The 20238-nt window shown below is 41.5% G+C and overlaps 2 protein-coding genes across 6 annotated transcripts; both read right to left on the bottom strand.

The window, feature by feature from the left end:
• Positions 1–41: 41 nt before the first annotated feature.
• On the bottom strand, positions 42–10644 carry LOC145939545 (uncharacterized). Of its 5 annotated transcripts, none has more exons than XM_083043926.1 (4): positions 10568–10644; positions 8121–9638; positions 6246–6597; positions 42–5110 (listed from the first exon to the last, which is right to left on the bottom strand). In XM_083043926.1, exons 2-4 carry the CDS (start codon positions 8288–8290, stop codon positions 341–343), a joined length of 5292 nt encoding a protein of 1763 aa, XP_082900052.1. In that variant the 5' UTR covers positions 8291–9638; positions 10568–10644; the 3' UTR covers positions 42–340. The 5 variants fall into 5 exon arrangements, with proteins under 5 accessions (XP_082900052.1, XP_082900051.1, XP_082900054.1 ...); XM_083043925.1 differs by lacking the exon at positions 10568–10644 and having other exon boundaries at positions 8121–8874; positions 9295–9440; XM_083043928.1 differs by lacking the exon at positions 10568–10644 and having other exon boundaries at positions 42–213; positions 1508–5110; positions 8121–8431.
• A 751-nt stretch (positions 10645–11395) lies between these two features.
• On the bottom strand, positions 11396–19602 carry LOC145939551 (protein SCAI). Its single transcript, XM_083043949.1, has 4 exons — positions 19255–19602; positions 16594–17444; positions 13305–13718; positions 11396–12185 (listed from the first exon to the last, which is right to left on the bottom strand). The coding sequence occupies exons 1-4, from the start codon at positions 19446–19448 to the stop codon at positions 11941–11943; spliced, it is 1704 nt and encodes a 567-aa protein (XP_082900075.1). The 5' UTR covers positions 19449–19602; the 3' UTR covers positions 11396–11940.
• Positions 19603–20238: the final 636 nt, after the last annotated feature.

The following is a 20238-nucleotide window of genomic DNA, read 5'->3' as shown; positions in this document are numbered from 1 at the left end:
AATAAAATTAGATAAATAAAATAGATAAACTAGACCGAAAATTGTTGTAAATAGTATACTTCAGGTATTAATTGTACATTTGGCACAATGATAAAATTACAATTTATTTGTTACAAACCTGGCATTTTGTATTATTTTGATGCTTGTATGAGAACTATATAATTCCGTTCCAATTCCTTGCTTCGTCCTAGTTTGTAATTTTTCGATTACTTCCTTCAACACAAAATTATTGTTATATAAAACAAATTTATACAATATGAAATTTTAATTTCTATGTACCAATGAACTATATTTATGAATATGTATGATATGATGTAGGCAAACTGAATTGTAGAAAACATTATTGAGGGGGATTAAAATAATCCCAATGGTGATAATGTGTTACATTTCGTGTGCTATTGAAATAATATATCAACAAGCCTACGATCAAAAGTAATAGAGCACATATTGCTAGTTCTACTTCTCTGATTTTCTCTCTTGTGTCATCTATACTTAGCGTGGACGTTAAATACCTTATAAAATGCCTCATGGCTTTTATACCGGCCGATCGAAGAACTCGGAGAAGCTGCTGAGTAGTGTCTATAACACCAGGTTCATCTGTATTAATACGTCGACTTGTTTCATTCAGAGAAAAAAACTGGATTGGAATTTCAGAGGCTGGAAAGGCGATAAAATGAGTCGAGTTTAGAGGAAAGGAAGTTACTGGTGATTCAGAGGACTCCCTTTGTCTCTCTCTAAGGGATTGTCCTGTATCGGAAGAGTGGGAAATGACGGCACGCTGCGGTTGAGCGTCCTTAGGGACACTGTATCTCGTGTCCGAAGAATAGGAAATAACGGCTCGCTGTGGTTGAGCATCCACAGAGGTACTGTGTCTCTGTACGATCGAGTCAGGCGTGTCGGGAGTCACAGAGATGGTTGGTGGTAATGAACGGACCGGGGACGCGGTTTGTCGCACGATACCTTTGCTAGGCGAAGGGGATCTAGACCTCGACTTGCGAGGAATCTGTTCTTTACTATCAGATAAATCGTCCTTGCTGCCATGAAGACTCATAGATGTTGTGTCCGGGTCGACAATAGTAGTAGTAGTTGTTGTTGTAGTAGCAGTAGCAGTAGTTGTAGCAGTAGTAGTAGTAGTAGTAGTAGTAATAGTAGTCTGGACAGAGCTACTCGAAGGTTCGTCAACGCGTTCTGGCGACACTCTCGATTCGGAAGGTCGAGTTGAAGGCACATCCGACGTAGGATATGAAGCAAGAGATTCGTCGACATGAGAGCCCGATGTGGTTTGCGAACTCAAAGTTAGGGGATGTTCGGAATCTAAAATTTGTAAGGACTTATCTTGAATACCTTGAGTAACCGTGAGCAAATGTGTGGTGAATTCGTCTTTGTCCTTGGATTCTAATTCATCTATCGCAAGTGTCTGTGAGGAAGGGAATTCTTTGGCTTGAGCAAGTGAAAGGGCGTGTGATAACGTTTTGTCCTTGACATCTATTATGTCTGTTTTAACAACCTTTTGATCGTCGTCAGCTTCCGTCTTCTTGTCTTCCGCGGACGCCGGTTCGTTCACGATGGCCACGTCGGATTCTGCTACTTCCATCTGCGCATCTTCTTCCAAAATAGATTCCTGCTCTCGAATTTGGCTGTCGTCGGTCGTGGGAATGTCGGGAATTATCTTGCGACTCGCAGACTCCTCGCTTTCGCGATGCCTCTCCTGCACCTGCACCACGGTTTCCAAGTGACTCCTAATCGCCATTAATTCTCTGATGATGGCCGGTGAAAAGCTCTCCTCCAGGGAACTGCTGCCGCCCCTCAATTCCGAGGCCGTGATCATCATCGCGTCCACTTCGGACGCCACAATTTTGTGCGCTTCTATTTGTGATACACTCAGCCGGTCGACCTTCAAGTCGCCGACTTCGAGACTGCTGATTCTCAACGGTTCGTCAGACAGTAGACCTGAAGATCTGATCTGAGGTCGCGGTTGCGGTTCTTCCGCGACGCGTTCTTCCAAATGCGGCGTCGATCTGTGCTTGTCTTCTAAATCTATCTCTCTCATTGGCGACGATGTCGTCAGTGACACCGTGTCAAACGTCATTCGAATGTCTTCTTCCTGTCGCTCTTCTTCCTCTTCTTGTTCTTGTTCTTGTTCTTCTTCCTCCTCCTCCTTTCGCATAAACTGCGATATTGGTAATGGCGGTACAGGCGGCGTGCCTGTCCTACTTGGACTAGGTATGCGCTCCATCGACACCATCACTTGTGATCCTGATCTAGAAGGTGTCATTATGAGCTTCGCCTGAGTGATCTCCTCGATCACCATATCGTCCGGCAATGGATCGGTTTGTGTCGCCGCCGTCGTCTCCATCATTTCCGAGTACTCGAACGGGGTGCGAGGTCGTTCGACGATCGCGTGCTCTTTCCTCGCCCTGGGTGGTCGCGGTGGCGCCGGAAGCGGTCGACCTTGGATTTTGTTAAGCATCCCGCCACGGAGATCTCTGTGCTCGATATCTTCTGCGTCAATCTCGATGTACGGCGCGGAGTCAGTGGGTGTCATACCAATAATCGATTCCGATGCCATGCTGGTGTCCCTCGTTCTGGCGGGTCCCAGAGTGCTGTAGGCTCGTTGAGGTCGCTTAGGCGGGGTTGGTCTTGGTGTCGTAGCGAACTTGTTGCGTTTTCTCCTGGGCGGCGGTGGCCTTGGCGGTTTCTCTCGCTTGTCCACGATCGCGTAACCGTTGAAATCCCGCGCCGAGCCGCTCTCGTCTTCCGGTAGTATGTCCTCCTCGACATAGCCGGCTTCCGGCAAAGATTCCGCACCGTGCGATGTTCTGTCTTCGTCCGCGGCAACCGACGTTCCTCTAGAACGGGATCGTCTCTTCGGTGGTACCGGTATCGATTCCGGTGCGGATTCCGCTCGTCGATGCCGCGCGTCTAGGTTGACAAAGTTCTCGCGACTCGTGGACACTACAATATTGCGTTCAACCAATGACTGTCGCGATCGCGATGCTCTCGTCGGTATCACTGGCTTCTTAGATTCGGCAATTTCGATTTCCCACTCATCGCCGCGATGACCATTGCAGATTGGTGCACTCACGTTGCTGTTTCTTCGATTCATTATTGTCTCTCGATGCGAACGCTTCCTGCGTACCGGTACGACGGGTGGCGGGGCTGAAAGGAGAATGGATGATTCGAGTGTAACAGGCGTCGCGGAAAAGAGTATCGATGTCTCCATCGGCGGCTGCGACTGACTACGTAAAGATGATCTCGATTTTCTTCGCACGGGTTTTACCACGACTATGTCGTCCAATGGTTCCTGTGATGATTCCGGTCGATTTCCTTCCGCCTGGTACACCACGCGATGTCTGGAGTCGCTTCTAGAATCGCTTCTCGTGTGTTCGTGGAACATCTCGTCCACGATCGACGCCTCTCGACTACGTCGAGCCGCCGCGCGTTCTCGTTTTGGTCTAACCGGTGGTATCGCTTCAGTGGATTGCTTCGCTAAATCTTCTTTACGTTTCCTCAAGGTTCGCGTTCTCATGGGACGTTGAGGCGGCGGACTAGGTGGAAGCTCGTCGCCTTGCAAGGCGCTGACGATTTTCGATCTGAGAGCTTCTCGGATCTCGTCGGTTAGGTAATTGTCCAGGTTCACATCGTCCTGACTGATACCGCTCGCCCGGACGACGAACTCGTCGGAATCAATCTCTTCTATGACTCCGTGACGTCTTCGATCGCAGGAACTGCCGCTAGACGCTTGCTGCTCCCGATCAGATTGCATCGAGGAAGGTTCATGTTCCTCTTCGCCTTCCTCCAATTCTCCTTCTTCCCCCCCTTTTTCTTCCTCGGACGCCAATTTACGCAGTCTAAATTGTCTCGGATCTACGGCCATGAATGCTCCGTCGTATCCTTCTCGTTCCAAAACTCGCGGTATATCCTCATCCAACGATCGTGATCTGGGAATCGGTCTGAATTTTTCCTGCAGCATCATTTCTTGATCTATGCGCCAATCGTCTTGCGCCACCGCATCCTCATCGTCTTCGACTTCTCGGTGTTTTGTTTCTTGATCGTCATATAATCTCGGGTCCATCGCTTCTTCGCGTTCGTACGATTCTTCTTGCCGTCTCTTATGGAGTCTCCTCGGCGGAGCGGGATGCCGATCCGATATTTCCGACGACTCTTGCTCATAGTCCATGTACTGTATCTCCTCTTCATCGTATTGTTCCCGTTTTCTCGTATCTTCCCACGGAATCGCGCGAGCCGCCGCCATTATCTCCTCTTCCGTTCTAGCGGACAGCCTTGGCGGTTCTTCTATCGAACTCTGATGCCACGGGGGAGAGCCGTTGCTCGCCGCTGCCTCATCCTCTGGGCGATCCTGGTCCGGAATATGAGCCGAGTGTCCGAAGCGATGGGACCATCTGGCGCTGAAGCGTTTTCCCTTCCCAGCACGAGGAAAAGTCGCGCTTTCCGCGGACTGAGCCCTAGAATCCTTGGGCGAGGACGTCGCGTACTCATCGCGCTTCTTGGACTTCTTGTCGAAAATGCGCGGATACGTGGCGAAATCGAAGATGTTGCGCTTAGAACCAACGGTGGACTCGGTCGAGTGTTGTTGTTGTTGCTCGCGTAGAGAAGGTGGCCGTTTGACGCGAGCAAGCGCGTCTGACAAGCGGATGTTGGGCTTCTTGATGCTGAACTTTGGCCTGTCCGGCAAGTGAAAGCGCGACTTGTCCGGGAAACTGAATCTCGGTTTCTCCGGCAGATGAAATTTGGATCTGTCGGGCAAACTAAACTTCGTTCGATCGAGCGGCAGGCTAAATTTCGCCGTTTTCTCGGAAATGGACATTCTTATCCGGTCCATTCTGCTAGGCCGCTTTTCCACCGATTTGCGGGATTTTTCCGATTTGCTGCTGCTCGCTGCCGTCGATCTCGTCGTCGTCGTCGTCGTCGTTGTGACCGTCGTCGTTTTCTTTTTATCAGGCTTCTGCCGTTTTTGCGGGAACGAGAATGTAGGACGCTGGATACCTCGGAGTCGAGAGCGTAGCTTACAAGCTTGCGTCTTCATGCGCTGAGATAAACCGCGAGCACCGCGTCGAAGCGGCAGTTCCTCTATCGCCGACGAGTCTACCTGGAATGACGAATGTGTTTTCGTGAGAAATGATGCAAATTGAAATATATATAAACATACAATTAAGTTTCATTTATACTTGTCTCTTAGGATATGTTAAAAATTTTCAAAACAAAAACAAATACATTATACATATAATATAATCAAAAGAATTGATGTAAGATTTTTTATTTGCAATCTACGTACTCGACAGAAACTAAAATATAAATATCATAAAATATAAAAATATAAAAAAAATATATGAAAATTAGATTACACTTAGAATTAAATATAATATTGGGCCAAACACAGTCCTCACTTTGAGGTCACAATGAAAATAAATTAGTATCGTGCGAAGCATTCGACATGCAATGCCGCTTAGAAACACGCAAAGCGCATTAAAAGCGTGCATATTTTAAATTACTGTGACGTAGCTAGCCACTGTAATTAATTGCAAAGTAAGCCACATATTGTCAGGTTCAAGAAGTTTCGAATTTATCTATTTGGATTCACCGGAATATCGCATAGACTTTGCGTATCACAACAATTTGCGCGGGCTTAGATTTATGTCTCATTGAAAAATATGCCGGCAAGGTCGAAGGATAATTAATATTTCGACGGCATACATATTCTTGGATCCGATTGCGCAATCGGGATGGAGAGACTCGAGCTTTCTGGAACGTATTGCGAGTAACATCGGACGATTGCACAATCGGACAGTGACACGTTCGTGTCTCCCTTTTACACGCGAGTTTTGCTAAATATAGGCTCCATTTGGCGCGAGTGATGAACCGAAGACAACAAGATCAATCTCACGAGCCTCGTGGCGTTTTTAAATTCCGGTGGTCTCTATCGATTTGCAGCTATATTTAACCGCTTTTTCATGTTATTCTTTTTTATTCAATTTATATGAAGAAAGAGCCACGGTAGCCGCGATTTTCGGGGATGAACTTTCTATAGATTCTTTCGGAAATCACTTAAAAAGGACAAATTAAAATTATTTATGTGTCGTTAACATATCGCTTCATTACAGCTATCAATAATTCACTCTTCACACAGAGATGTTTTCGGACTAAGCAGATTTTTCTGCGACAGCAGAAAATTTTGTTCCCCGCATATGCTTTCCTTAGGAATATTCATCTTCGTCAGACATTACCTGACTGGTATTGACCTCGCCGTCGGTCCTGGACTCGGTGTAAGGGGTAGGCGCGTCGAGGAATCGCTCCTCGAGTCTGTCTTGGAACTGCTGCACCGTGGGTTCCTGCTCCTCGGAAGTATCGCCGGTCCCGCCGACAGCCTCGCGGCCCTCCATCGCGCTGTCCTCGATCTTGCCATCCAGCGGGAGGATCAAATCGCCGTCCAGGATCAGCTCCGGCGGCAACCGACCCCGGTCGTCGATGCTGTCGTCGCTGTCGGCGACGGGCATCACGTCCGTGTCGACGATACGCACGACTGGCGCCATCGCCGGATGCGGCAGCGGCGGCGCGATCGGTTCGTACTCGTGCTCGCTGTTCCGAGAATTCATATTTCTATCTTATTAAGAGTACAATTACAATTCTAAAACATTTTAAAAAATTATAAAATTCTATATTGAAAGGTTCATTTTTTTAATATATAGTTTTGCGATGCCACACAAATGTCAAATATTTGTAAATGTGTCTTCAACGAGGTGCAATGAAATTTCTTTGCACCACGTGAGAGTCGGAAATGTCGAGCGAATAACAACGATCTAAAAGTTCTAATACCATTGAAAAAGTGGCCACGATATTCGTATGAAATAGTCACGATAAAAAATTAATCTTCTTCTTTTATAATCTATTACCATATCTATAATATATATAATAGATCAAAACGCATTGGATTACATCACATCTACATTACATCAAATTCATTCTAAACGTGTCTCTTGCGTATTTTCAAGAGATCTATGTATCTTCCAATTCCTCCCATTCGATCGTATTGCCCCACGTATTTCGATGATCTCTTTTTGATCTCACGAGACCAATGCAAACGAGTGCAGGACGAAATTATACAGGATATCTACATCGGAATGGTCATGTCGATCGAACAAAACTCATCAACCGATATGTCACTGGTGTCGTCATTTTACGTTTTGTTCGTTTTAGAGTCGAGTAAAAATTGATATATTGTAACTTTTAGTGTCTCTTTAGACCGAATAGTATTATTTCTCGTAAATATTATATTTTATATTATTTTTATATTTTCTTAAAATATGCTACTTACAATTTTTGCATTTAAAGAATTCGATTGTAACTCTGAGGGAAAAATTTTTCACACTATTTATTATAAAGCAGAAATTGAATGTGAATTCAAGTAAATTAAATTTTCGATGCTACAGATACAGAAAAGTCCAAAATGACACAAACGTCGCAAAAATATCTTGGAAAAACATCTTAAATTTTTCAGATTTAAAAAAAAATTTTAATTGGACAAACTTTATATAAATTTCAAATCTTTCTTGCATTTCCGTGTTGTTTAAAATACATCTTTTATAATGTTTTTACAATGTTTACAATGTTTTTGTTTCGTCTTCGTGAATGAAAATTAAAATTATTTTAACGTAACATCGAGATAACGTCTAACTCTGTCAGCATCGAGATTCACTGAATCACTTCCGAACTCTGTAAACGCGCTCTATACAGCATCCAATATATGGTCTAATGGTTCCGCGTCCATCCCGGGGAGGTCATGGCGTATACCGGTATTCGAGACGCGGGTCGCGGATGGGAAACTGGACTTGGCAGATTTGGGAGCTGACCGAGCTTTCTATCTATAGCCAGCCGGGCGAACCTTAAATAGCCGCGGTGATCCGCGATGCGGTTTCGCACGGTGTAACCTATACCTGATATGCGCGACGAGGACAGGTGGGTCAGATGAATAATCTTGCGAAGACCACCTTACACCTTATACTCCAGACTCCAGTATCCGTGTGTGGGCGAAGGATAGATGATTAGGTGTTTGTTTAGGTCGCCGGTTTCGCGACATCGGTGTAGAAGAAAGGTATACTGACCTGCAGCGGACCGCAGGTGGCTGCTGCATCGTCCTGGATGACGGTCTGACGAGGAGAGCACGTCGTTCCGGCAGAAGCGAGTCGCTCTGGTAGTACTGACAGCCGCAACGGACCTCGCGTCCGAGGCTCGACGTCGACGAAGCGCGTCGTCCTCGTTGCTCCGGCTCCATCCCCACCCCCAGAGAAACGACGCCGGTGATCCACCTCCAGTCTTCTCTTCCTCTGCGTGTCTACTTGACTTGACGTCGACGATCAACAAACGACGACGACGTTTCGTAGTTCTTCCTGAGACGTCGTCCACGAGACGACGTCCCTTCGTCTCTTGATCAAAGAGAAGAGGAAGAGAGAAAGAGAGAGAGAGAGAGAGAGAGAGAGAGAGAGAGAGAGAGAGAGAGAGAGAGAAATAAAGAGAGAGAAATAGTATGGAGAGAAGGAGGCTGAGCGGTCACTAGAGCAGCCCGCTGCAGCGGCTCCTAGCCGACTCTCTTCTGTACCCTCGGCCGCCCATCGCGAATGCGACCGGAGCGAACATTAAATTATTTATAGCAGCCACCGGTATTCGGTGGACCGCGACACTGTCTCGGGAACGCCCGAGTCACCGGATCACCTGGTGCATCCGCGGTCGTCGTCGTAGTACGCGTGTACTGCGCGTCGTGATCAATTTTATTCGGTGCATCATCACGCGCGGAGGAATATTCCGGAAGCTGATCGAGAGGCGATGTGTTTCCTCTCCCCTTCGTTTAGTTTCGGTTCGCTAGACATAGAAGAAATCACGTCACGATTGGCTAAGTATCAAAAGTAATGTATTGTGTTAAATGCGATATTTGTTGGTATCCTCTAGTTATCAAGCAAAGCGAATTGATGTGACTGTGAAAATATGACATGTACATGATTATTCGAATTCTATTGTCGTTCGGCAGAATTTCTCGACGATAAAAAATAACACGTGCCGCTAACACGGCGCGAAATTAGGGTACAGCTGCGGTATTCTACATTACATTAGCGTCTTAATTATCACTCACCATCGTCTTAATTATCGAAGAAGGTCACTTGTACAATGGCAGCAGTACAAACAATTAAATAATTCTTTCGCGTTATTTTAATTATGTATAAAGTCACAATTTTTTATCGTTATCGTAAAAAGATAAAAGTAAAAAAAGTATCATTCTCTTACTTCTCGAGATCCTCGATTCTTCCAAAATCCTCTACTTTCGCTTATTAATCCTGAGGTCTGTAGCTAAGCAGTATAAAGCAGGAGCGTCTCGATAAATCTGAACAAAAGTTAAATGTGCATCTTCGGTGTTTTCTCGAAGCGACTGCGATGTGAAATGGCAAAAGGCAAAGATCGTGTGACTTGATTGAAAGGTGTTTTCTTCTTGAATAATCTCGCTGCACAATGACACGCATCTTTTCGTAATTTGAGCGTAGTATGAAGAAAGCATGACGATTCGGTACAAGATTGTGTCACATCTTGGCATTCGATGCCAACATCGCGACACAATATATAGTTGATGACACCTAAACAAATATCAAATTTGTGTTAATGCACCTCGGTCAATGTAAAAATAATTCGTAGAAAAGAGCCGCGCAGCTGCGCTGTGCATTCTTCGAGAAATCTGCATTCGTAATTGTACATATTCGTAATTCAATGTATTTATAAACGTGTCTCAAGATTACCGGTATATCTTTCATGTCTTGAAAAATCGATCAAGATTTTTTTTTGTTTAAATAAATATTGATTGCAAAGTCGTTTTATGTGTCTTCAATCATAATATAAAAATAAATAACACAAATCGATATAATAAACTAAAATAAATATCGACGATATATATATTTAAAAAAAAAACAGTTAAATTCTCGAATCAAGAAATGAGAATAGAAACAACGATAATATATATTCTGAAACATTCTGTATATATATTGAATATTCTACTATGAGTGATAAGACCGAGAAGATTCGACACGCAAAAATAAATCGAGATCGATCATCCAAGCTTAAAATAGCGCAAAAATTATTATCAACTTTTCAATTCTCGAGATCTATTTTCTTGTAAATAAAATCTCATATATATAAAACAGTTTTATTATATTTATTTTATTCTACAATCCGGATTTTTATTTTTGCATGTAAAATTATCTATAAATTCTCGGTTATCATTTAGCATGCGAAACATTTGCATATAAATATGTAAATATATAACATTATATCTTTTTTTTTTTACATTTGTGACATATTATACAGAGTGTTTCAGACGTACTGTGTGTGTCGCTTTTAATCATCAATATTAAACTAAAAAAATATGAATGTAGACTCACAATAGTTTCTGAGGGGAGACATAAACAATTAAAAATCAAAAAGTAATCAAGAATTGGTAAATCAAGTTTCGCGTAAATAATGAAATATTGTCATTTAACTAATTTTAAATAAGAGATTTACTTCAACAAACCTTTAATTTAACTGTCAAGATATTTAGTCTACAAAATTGAATGGCGGACGGTGCTTAACGCGATGAAGTTCTCGCAAAGAAAAATTCCGCTCGAAATCCATCAATGACATTCCATGACTGAAAGATGGTCCGGTAGATCTGAAACTCTCCATTCTTTGCAATACTTTATAAAATATATAGAATGTACAGCATGTGTATAAATATATAATACACTATGTATATATGCGTGTAAGTGTGTGTGTGTGTGTGTGTGTGTGTGTGTGTGTGTGTGTGTGCGCGCGCGTGTGTGTGTGTGTGTGTGTGTGCGTGCGTGCGTGCGTGTCTGTATTATGCTAAGAGTTTTATAACGACATTCGCTTGACGTTCGTTCGGCCGCTAAGGTCCGATATTATGGTTGCCGTCCAGGAGGGATGATCACAATGTACAAGTAAACGCGCGAAACATTTTCTTCGATAATCTTCCGACTCGCTCGTTCCGTGCGAGTCATCATCCGTGCGGCTAACGTCAAACTTACAGACCGCGCTCTACTTTTTGCTTATAAATAAACAAGCGGAGGAGAGAAGAAGAGACGTTGCGCGCGTGGGTGATGACGGCGCGGCCGATCGCAAGTGACCACGATGATGCATGAGTCTCTACCTTGAGTCGCGCAAAATTGTAGCGCGATGGAGGATAGAGAGCGCTTTTACGGAGTGCGTGTTTTACGAGACAGAGAGAATGCAAATATCGGGGATTGTGTTATTCGTATGAAAATTATATTGCCACTCCAAATATATATGTATATATATATATATATATATATATATATATATATATATATATATATTTATGTTACAGTTCAAGCATTCGAATTCGCATTTTTTTCATCGAGTATGTAACTTTCTCGAAGAAAACCAAAAGCAGTAGATTTTTTATCTTTACATTATCAGTCCGAAGCGTCGGTGCGTATAGTAGTATACACTCGTTCGATCGCCGATCGTGTATTTAGGGATTTTCTCGATGTTACAGCGCAGCGCGAACGGTATACTCGGACGGTGTAAACAAGTTCCGTCATTTGTGAATCACGTTAAATCGTGATAATAAAGCGATATCGTGCTTCGGCGTTGTATATCGTATAACGTATATCGCAATACTACCATTCGTGTGCCGTATTGGAAACCTCGGGATCATTCTTCGTCTTCCCTTTGAGTCCCGGACCGAGTCACACATACACACGTGGCCGCTATCTCTCGCGATTACTGCGAAGACGCGGTTTAATGAGGTCTCAGTGTAACGATTTTATTGTTGCAATTGTAATTACAGTAGTCGTAATCGTAATCGTGGTTGTGAGATGGTAACAGAGTCGTGTCGGTGGCCGGGCAGGGAAGATGCCGGGGTCAGGCGAGCTCGTTACTGTCCGGGAAGTGCTCACGTGCGTCCAGACAGGCGGCCAGATCGAACACCAGATGATGGAGGGTGGGATGTTCGAGGACCTCCGCATCCGGCAGAGGCGGATGACAACGCGGCCTCTGTTGACGACCTCTGAACGAGCGGTGCAGATTTAGCACCACGTCGCAGAACACGTAGCGTACCAGCAGCAGCCGCAGAAAGTCGTCGCCGAAGAACTGCAGCACGCTGGTCTCTGCGAATTGCGAGATCGTCGATGAAATCATGGGTAATATCGAAGAAAAAAAAGGAAACGATATGCTCATTAAATATTAGATCTTTTTTACTTTACGACATCAAAATAGACACGTATATTTTTCTTTCGCGTTGATTTTTCATTAGTGAAAGTTTGATGAGAAATCGTGCTGCATATTCTTAATTTTCTTAGTTTTAGAGATATTTCTCTCATAAGTTAAGTTTTCAATTTAATTTATTTTTCTAAAGTGATGTAAAAGTGACGAATTAAGAAAAAAATAATCTTATTATTAGACAAAGCGATGTCTTTGAGATTGATTTGCCGCAGCCGTTTAATCTTCGATGACTGACAATGAGTTCAACCGAGGATTTGTCCAATCAAAAGATATTTCGATACTATTTTGAACAAAGCACACACGATTGTTCGGGATAGTTTACGGGATACAACATCGTTTCATCTCTCGGTGAAAACAATAGTTATCCCTTAGCTCAGAAGTTAAAGAGATACGCAGAAATCGAGAACGCGAGTTCGCCAATAAATTTGCTTGAATCTAGGCCAAACGTGTTTATTGTTGTAACGCGATCGTAAGTCGCATTCGGTGAGACCGGCTGCTGTTGCACTAACGAGACTACGCCCTCGTTTTGATGATAAAATCTTAATTTTGCTCGCGCCTTTTTCTTAATATCGCGCTATAACTATCAAACACCACGCAATATTCCGGTCAAGCTAAATAAAATTTTTTTTCGATAACTGTATTTAACAATTTAATCTTTTTACACCGATGAGTTCTATCTAAAATTGTTACGCATATTTTAAACGTTTTCTTAACGCTAATATTTTAGAAAGCCGACGCTGAAAATATTTTAATATTCAAATTCAATGGTTCGAGTGTCTGATAAATTATTAAGTGTTGATTGCTTTTATCTCGAATTGTGTGTGGAGTATAAATATGCGTCTCAATTAAGATCCTATTAAATATGACCAATTTTTCAAAGAATCAGCGAATCGTCTAAAGAGAATTCAATCTCCCAAAGTTCTATCGTTTTTCACTGAGTCCGCTTTTCAGTCGTTTTCGTTTGATCGAAGCTTCAAGACAATGATTGCGTCGAGTATCCTTACCGCATCGGGAACGCGTTACGAGCTGACTGGCCTCGTTAAGGAATCGCTCGATGTAACGCTGGCAGCGCTCCCAATGTTGCACGGGCAGACTCCCGACGTTGCATATAAGGCAAAAGGCGGCGAGGGGGGCGTGAAGAAATAGAGTGAACAGGCTGCCACCGTGTCGCAGGTCGCGCAGGGTCGGCGGTACATCCTGCGGCGACATCAGCACCATCAGAGGCTGGCCAAAGTAGCGCGGTATCTGCTGGAACACGAAGCTGTTGTCCGAGTCGACGACGACGAAGAGCGGCTTCCTGGTGAACGGGTAGAGATCGCCCGGGTACAGACAGTGCGGCTCCTTGCCGCCGGCCGGCCTCTTCCCGTGCTCCGGATCCCTCTTGCTGCACGTGGACACGCCGCCCAGGTCGTACCCCACTGTACGAATGCAACATTTTATCAACATCGTGCAATTCTGCGTTCGCCGATCAAACGGATGTCAGGCAACTTTGAGGAAATCTCGAATCCAGTCCGCGACTTTATTTGACGCGAAATATTTCGCGGATCAAGCTTTAAGAACGAGTTACATTCCGACTAATCTTCCCTTAGCGAATGTTTCTTCAATCTTTTTTTCAAAACTTTTAAATTTTCGATATTTAAATATCATTGATAATTAATGCTTAAAAATTCCAAAATAAAAGAATACAAATTTAATTATATGATAAAAGATTTTGTCTTTCTTTCTGTATATGTATATATTTTATATATGTATATATTACTTTATTTTTTTTAATTAATAATCTCATTTCGTTATGCGAATGACAAATACATAAAATTCCTGCAATCTCATTATTAATATTTCATATTAAAAATTTCAAGTGCTCTTAAATAATTATTTATATTTTATTTATGTATTTCCCCAATGTTGCCATCACCCACCGCAACAAATATTTTTATTCCAAGTCTAAGTTAAAATTTTTATACGTGTTTTTCGAAGCAGTTGTATTAATAAACAACAATCGAGGAATTGATTCCGCATTATTTATTACCAATTATTGTAATCGATGGACTCGTCTTTCTAATACATTGATATTGATTGCAAAGCTAGATTCGCCATGGTACGAATCTTTACTACAAAATAACCTTGATACTAGGACGCTACTCCATTTTCCTTTAAAGACCTTAGTTGCAACTAGCGACTGATATATAACCTTGATCTAAGCAATATGTAACCCTAGTCTAAGTTGCAATCAACTAAAGTTACACATGACATGCGGATAAATGGTTCCTAAGTAACTCTGCTTTTACTTTTATCAGAATAGATGACGTGCAAATATTTTATGGAATAGAATAATTAACTAAATAATTAACTAGACGCAATAATTGAAAAGATAACATAAACTTTTTATAAAAACAAAAGTTTTTTTCAAGACTCAAGGCTTATCGCAATATTAAATCGTAACAAGTGTTAATAGCTAAAATAATGTTAATATATCATTTAAGAAATTTGTATTTTTTTACGATTTAGATATTACTACCTATTTTTTTTACAAGCAATTTCAAAAAAATTTTTTTAAATGTCATAATAAAATATATAGAAAAGCTACGCATATGCATCACGTGCAAGCATCGTTTCCAAAAATTATTTTCGATATTTATAAATAAGAATTGTATACACAAATAAATGTATCCACTCGAAATCGCAATAAATATTTTAATAAATTATTATTGGCATCGTCAGTCAATAAACGAAATAGTATATATATATCTTGCACGAAATCGCGATGAGACTATAAGACAGTTAAATAAAAATACTCTAATTAGATCACGTAAAAAGGATTTTTTTACTTCCTTAATACAAAACTGATGGTGACAACAAATTTAATAAAAAAAAAATTTGTTTTAAATTTATGTGAGAAAAAGTCTTGTCAATCGAGTTTGTCAAAGAGTTTGTCTTTGAAGTATTTTACAGTCGATCTAGAACATCCTACGGTTCGTTTGATACAAAGAGACATTGCAAGAGTGTGAGAGAGAGAAAGAGACAGAGATAGAGTAGGTGATCGCGTACACGTGTACGAAGCACGTGGTTACGCGGTATATCGTCGCGGACATTATCATTGTCATTTCATTATTATAATTATGGATCCAATTGAGGGAATTCGACCAGTCACTTCCACGATGGTATTGGTGGCAAAGTACCGGATTACCGATCAGGGAAACTGACCGAAAAGACCGACGCGCGTACACCTTCGGCTTCGCTAAGCGGGTGATTCGCTTTAACTCCGCATGACTATATAACGGGCTGTTCTGTATCAGTGGTCACTTTTGGATGACCGTCGTTTGTGCTGGCGTGATCGACTCAAGCGGACTCGGAACGGACTTGGTGGTTTACACAAGATTGTAGGGCGTGAAATGCGGGGCTCGATACTATCCGATGCGGGGATTGATGGCTAGCGCAATGAACGATTTTAGGTTCAAACGGTTTTCGTGTGATATCAAAATCCAGATATGAACGATTTATTAATTGCTCGTCACTGTCAATTAAAAATTTTCAGATATATGAAAATCGAAAGAATAATATTTTTGCATTTCCAAAATATAAAAATTTATATCAATACTATCTCCATTTACTTGTTCACTTTTGGTTAGTATAGTATCTACTTTGTATACTAAATAACTTCTAACATTTTTTAATCAAAATTCTCTTTACGCTTTGAAGCATTATAAATATATTCTCTTAAGTTGAAATAAAAATAGCATGTAACAAAATGCAGTCAGTAATTTCGTATGTAAAAACATTGCTGCCTCAATATAACGATTTCTATTTAGTTCAATTTCGTTTGAATCAGCTTAATTTTCTTTGACAGAGATTGCCATTATATATCTCATCACTTATTATTTCCTATAAAAATATCGCTTTCCTGCGTGATATTTATAATGTATTATAAATTAATCCATGGATAATAGGTCACCTTCGCTAATGGCAAAGCGAATGAAAGCTACTTAAACGTTTATTTGCGCGCAAAGCATTTTAATCCTATTTAATTCTAAATTTTTTCAAATAAAATAGAGATTATTTTGCAATAATATAACTCGAAACTATTCATTTTCATTCTATTTCAATTAACGCGAATGAAAATTCGCATAATTTGTAGAAGACGCATTCTATCTTTACTTCAAGGTCTATTTTCAGGCAAACCTTTTATTTAAAATAAAGCTCACGTCTAATAAACTTGCCTATAAACTTGCGACAATATAGCGATAAAAACGGTAAAGGCATCTACGTGAAAAAAAAAGTCGATTAAACACTCACTTTCTTCGGGGTGCTTGACGGTGGAGAAGCAGCCGTCCGCCGACAGGTACAGCAGTAACGCGCCATTGGCCGGTAGCTCTTTGAAGCCACTCGCGAGGAACACTTGTACCTGGTTGTAAGTCGGCTTGTACAGCAGGTACTTGTGCGGATTGTCGCGTCTCGGCGCGCCGTTCTCCGGTCCGGGATAAGGCCCGGGTCTGAAGGGCATCCGGCCGGCGGGCGAGGCGTCGTGCAGGTGATTCGGGTCGTCCCTGGGTTCCCGCTCGAGTGTCTGCAGCATTCTAAACATGTCCATCGACAACTCACTGAACTTCACCTGATCGGCGCAATTACCGACTATTAGGATCTCTTGGAGAGATAGGCACATGGGTGGCGATCGTTCGACAGGTGGACAGGTCTGCGGACCGAGCCTGTGAGTCAGCACGATCGGGTTCGAGTCCGAGTGCAGGACACCGACTGCGGACTCGGCCTTGACGAAGGCCTTGATCTCGTCGAGGACGAGATTCCACTCGAGCTGATCGTCCGGCTCGTACGTACTGGTGTAATCGGCTATCTGGGCATCGAGCTCCTGCACGAGCTCCCGCACGAGCTTCATACGATTCAGCAGGAGGCACACGACGATGAAGCGAGCATAGTACCTGAGCTTCTTCACCATCAGATCGCTCCTGTCCTCCTTAGCTGCGCGGCTGTAGTAGGCGCGACCGCGTATCGCCGCGTAAAACGAATAGGCCTCGTGCAGGTAGCTCGTCTCGCTGGTACGTAGGTAGTAGTGGTAATAGAGCTGGCCGATCTTGCTAGCGATCTCGCCGATCTGCCATCTCTTGAGGCCGTACTTTGTGTCCAGTATCGTCCTAGAAACAAGCGAGACTGTACACGTGAGTGCGCGGCACGTGTTCACGTACGCATGCTATTGAGCGTACTTTCATCCTTTAATTATTGAATTACATTTCTCTGTCTCTGTTTCTCTGTTTCTCTCTCTCTCTTCAATTTTTAAAAATTAATTTTTTTCTAGTAAATTTGTCACTCATTTCATGCCACTGATGAATTAAATAATTTTTAAATAATTTTTAAATAATTTTAAAAATTTGTTGTTTTTGTTTTTGAGAAATCACGTCTGCAAATATTGACAGTAAAATATTTCTACAAAGTTAGTTGTTAAAAGTGATAGTTTTCAAAGTAAAATATATTTCTCGAAAAAATATTAATTTAAATGTAAAATATCAAATAGATTCTTAAAAATGTCATTTACTTTGGATGTTTCAACATTTTTATATAAAAATAAAAACAAATCACAAAAGCAATTTATAATATATGATATTCAGAATTATATATAACAAACGTAAAACACTTTTTTACGATAAAAACTGCTTGTCGTAAAATCAAAATACTTTTAGTACGATAGAATTTCTTTTAGTACGTGCAATGATAAAATAAACATTTCACACTAATGTGTTGTTCATGAAATTCATAAAATAATATATAAAATTAAAAATCGAAACTTTTCTAATATTAGAAATATTGATGTCTAAAGAGTCGAGGAATTTTCAATAAAGAATACAGAGAATATGTATGAGACTTTTTTCCTGTATACATATTTACTCCTTAGTTTATTGCATAAACATTCTATAACATATTACGTGATTCATCATGTCTATCTATGGATAAAAAGAAGTTATGTCTTACAATATAAAAGTTTATGATAAAATATATACAAGTATACATAAGTAGAAGAGAAAAGTAGATATGATGAATGAGTTTTATCACTGAATATAATATATTAAATTGTCATGTATGATGAGAGACGTGTAAATGATGCATAATGTACAATGTAGTTAATAATGAAACAACGAGAAAAGGAGAGAGAGAAAGAAAAATATGAAAAATATAATTGATATTTTCCCACCAGTATAATTCAAGAAATACAGAGAATTTCTTGCAAATTATTAATTAATCTATAGAAACTGGAAAAAAAGATCTGTTTGATCATTTCAACTTAAACTCGTGAGACTAGCTGATAAATAGATGTAAAATCTGAAGCACACAGCGCACGAGGATTCGGTCACGTGGGTCTCGCCATACAGACCTTCATTTCGTCATCATCATCAGAATGTCAGATCAGCGACATTCGCGAAATGTAATACCGTATTGCAAACGTTCGTGTGTTAAAATATACTTTACTTTATATAAAAAGGCCGAGAAAAATATAGTTCAATATTTTCTACGATGAGCATAATTTTGCGGCATGCATTTTACCGAGCGATTACTACTATCAAATCTAACGTTTATTACTATGATTCTGCTCGATCGAAAGAAATCACGAGCGAACATGGAGGTCATCAGAGAAATCAGCGGAAATCGCTGAATACACACACACTTAAATAAATTTACGAAATCGAATCTACATGATTCTTTGCTGCGGACGCTTAGCAGACGTTTGTCGCATCGATAATCTTCGATTGATAAATCTTTCAGAAACACCATATCTCGTCTAATGAAGCCAATCTATGAGGAAAATCGCTAGCAGGTGTGCTCCAAGATAAAATCAAGGAAACCATGCTACAAAGTTATCTCTCTTTTTCCCTCCCTTTCTTATATACGCACACATACACGTATACACACACGCACACACTTTGTCTTTCTCCCTCTATCTTTATCACTCACCTATGCTGTTGCTGGAACTTCCAGAGCTTCGTGTAGACGTCAAAGGTCCGCCCGAAGTAACCCTGCCACTGCTTGTGTCCGTATTGCGGCAGGTCGCGCAGCCCGTTGAACAGCTGCTTGCTCTTCTCGAGCAGGTGGCAGAACTCGAGGACGACTTTGCGCTCGTGGTCGTCCATGCCAGCCATCATGACCATCTTTTCGGCGAGTCGGGACCGCGGCCGGACGCTGGCTGGACGCCCTTCTCGACGACACGGTCGCGGCGGGCCCGCGTGATGGCGCCTGGCGATTCCGCCACCCTTTTGCACGGCGCCTACGACGACGGCGACGACTACGGAGACGGACCAATCAATACTCTTTCCCACCCCGCATCAGGGGGCGCAGTTGTGCGAACCGCCACCACCGACATCGTGACGTTTAGCATCGGCGGGGACGGAAGCGGCGGTGACTACAGCCGCAATGACGACATCCGGGGACATCTGTGCAGATACCGGGGAGGTTTCGCAATATTTCCGCGAATCGATATTTTCGTTCTTGAGGATAAAATTTATCCAAAGTGGAGGCAAATGCTCCCTTTTAAGTCATCTAATGGTATATTGCAATATTATTCAGATATTTTTTATTTTTGATATAATAGTTTTGAATGTCAACTTCTTGCCTCAGAAAAGATGTACGACAAATCTTTTGTTCACCCCAAATCGTATTCCTTCGGTTTATCATGCTTGTTGCTTTTAATACATTATAATGTATTCATTGTCTGTAAAATAATTCATCAGATATATTTATCATATTAGTTTTATATTATATTTTTATATTTGTATTTTATCATCAATTGAAACACACAGTAAAGGATTCATTGCTTGAATTACAAACGTGATATTCCATTGAATGTATTTAATTTTTAATTGAAAAATATTCATATATAATACATTTTATAGAAAAAAACAGCATTTGTTCATTGTTATGTGTCCGGCTGTTATAGAATTT

Source organism: Prenolepis imparis, unplaced genomic scaffold (assembly GCF_030444845.1).
Source record: "Prenolepis imparis isolate NDT839.2.m4 unplaced genomic scaffold, iyPreImpa1.0 SCAF_8, whole genome shotgun sequence".
Lineage (NCBI taxonomy): Eukaryota > Metazoa > Arthropoda > Insecta > Hymenoptera > Formicidae > Prenolepis > Prenolepis imparis.
The sequence above is the reverse complement of the archived record's forward strand: the minus strand, read 5'-3'. Positions and strand labels throughout refer to the sequence as shown.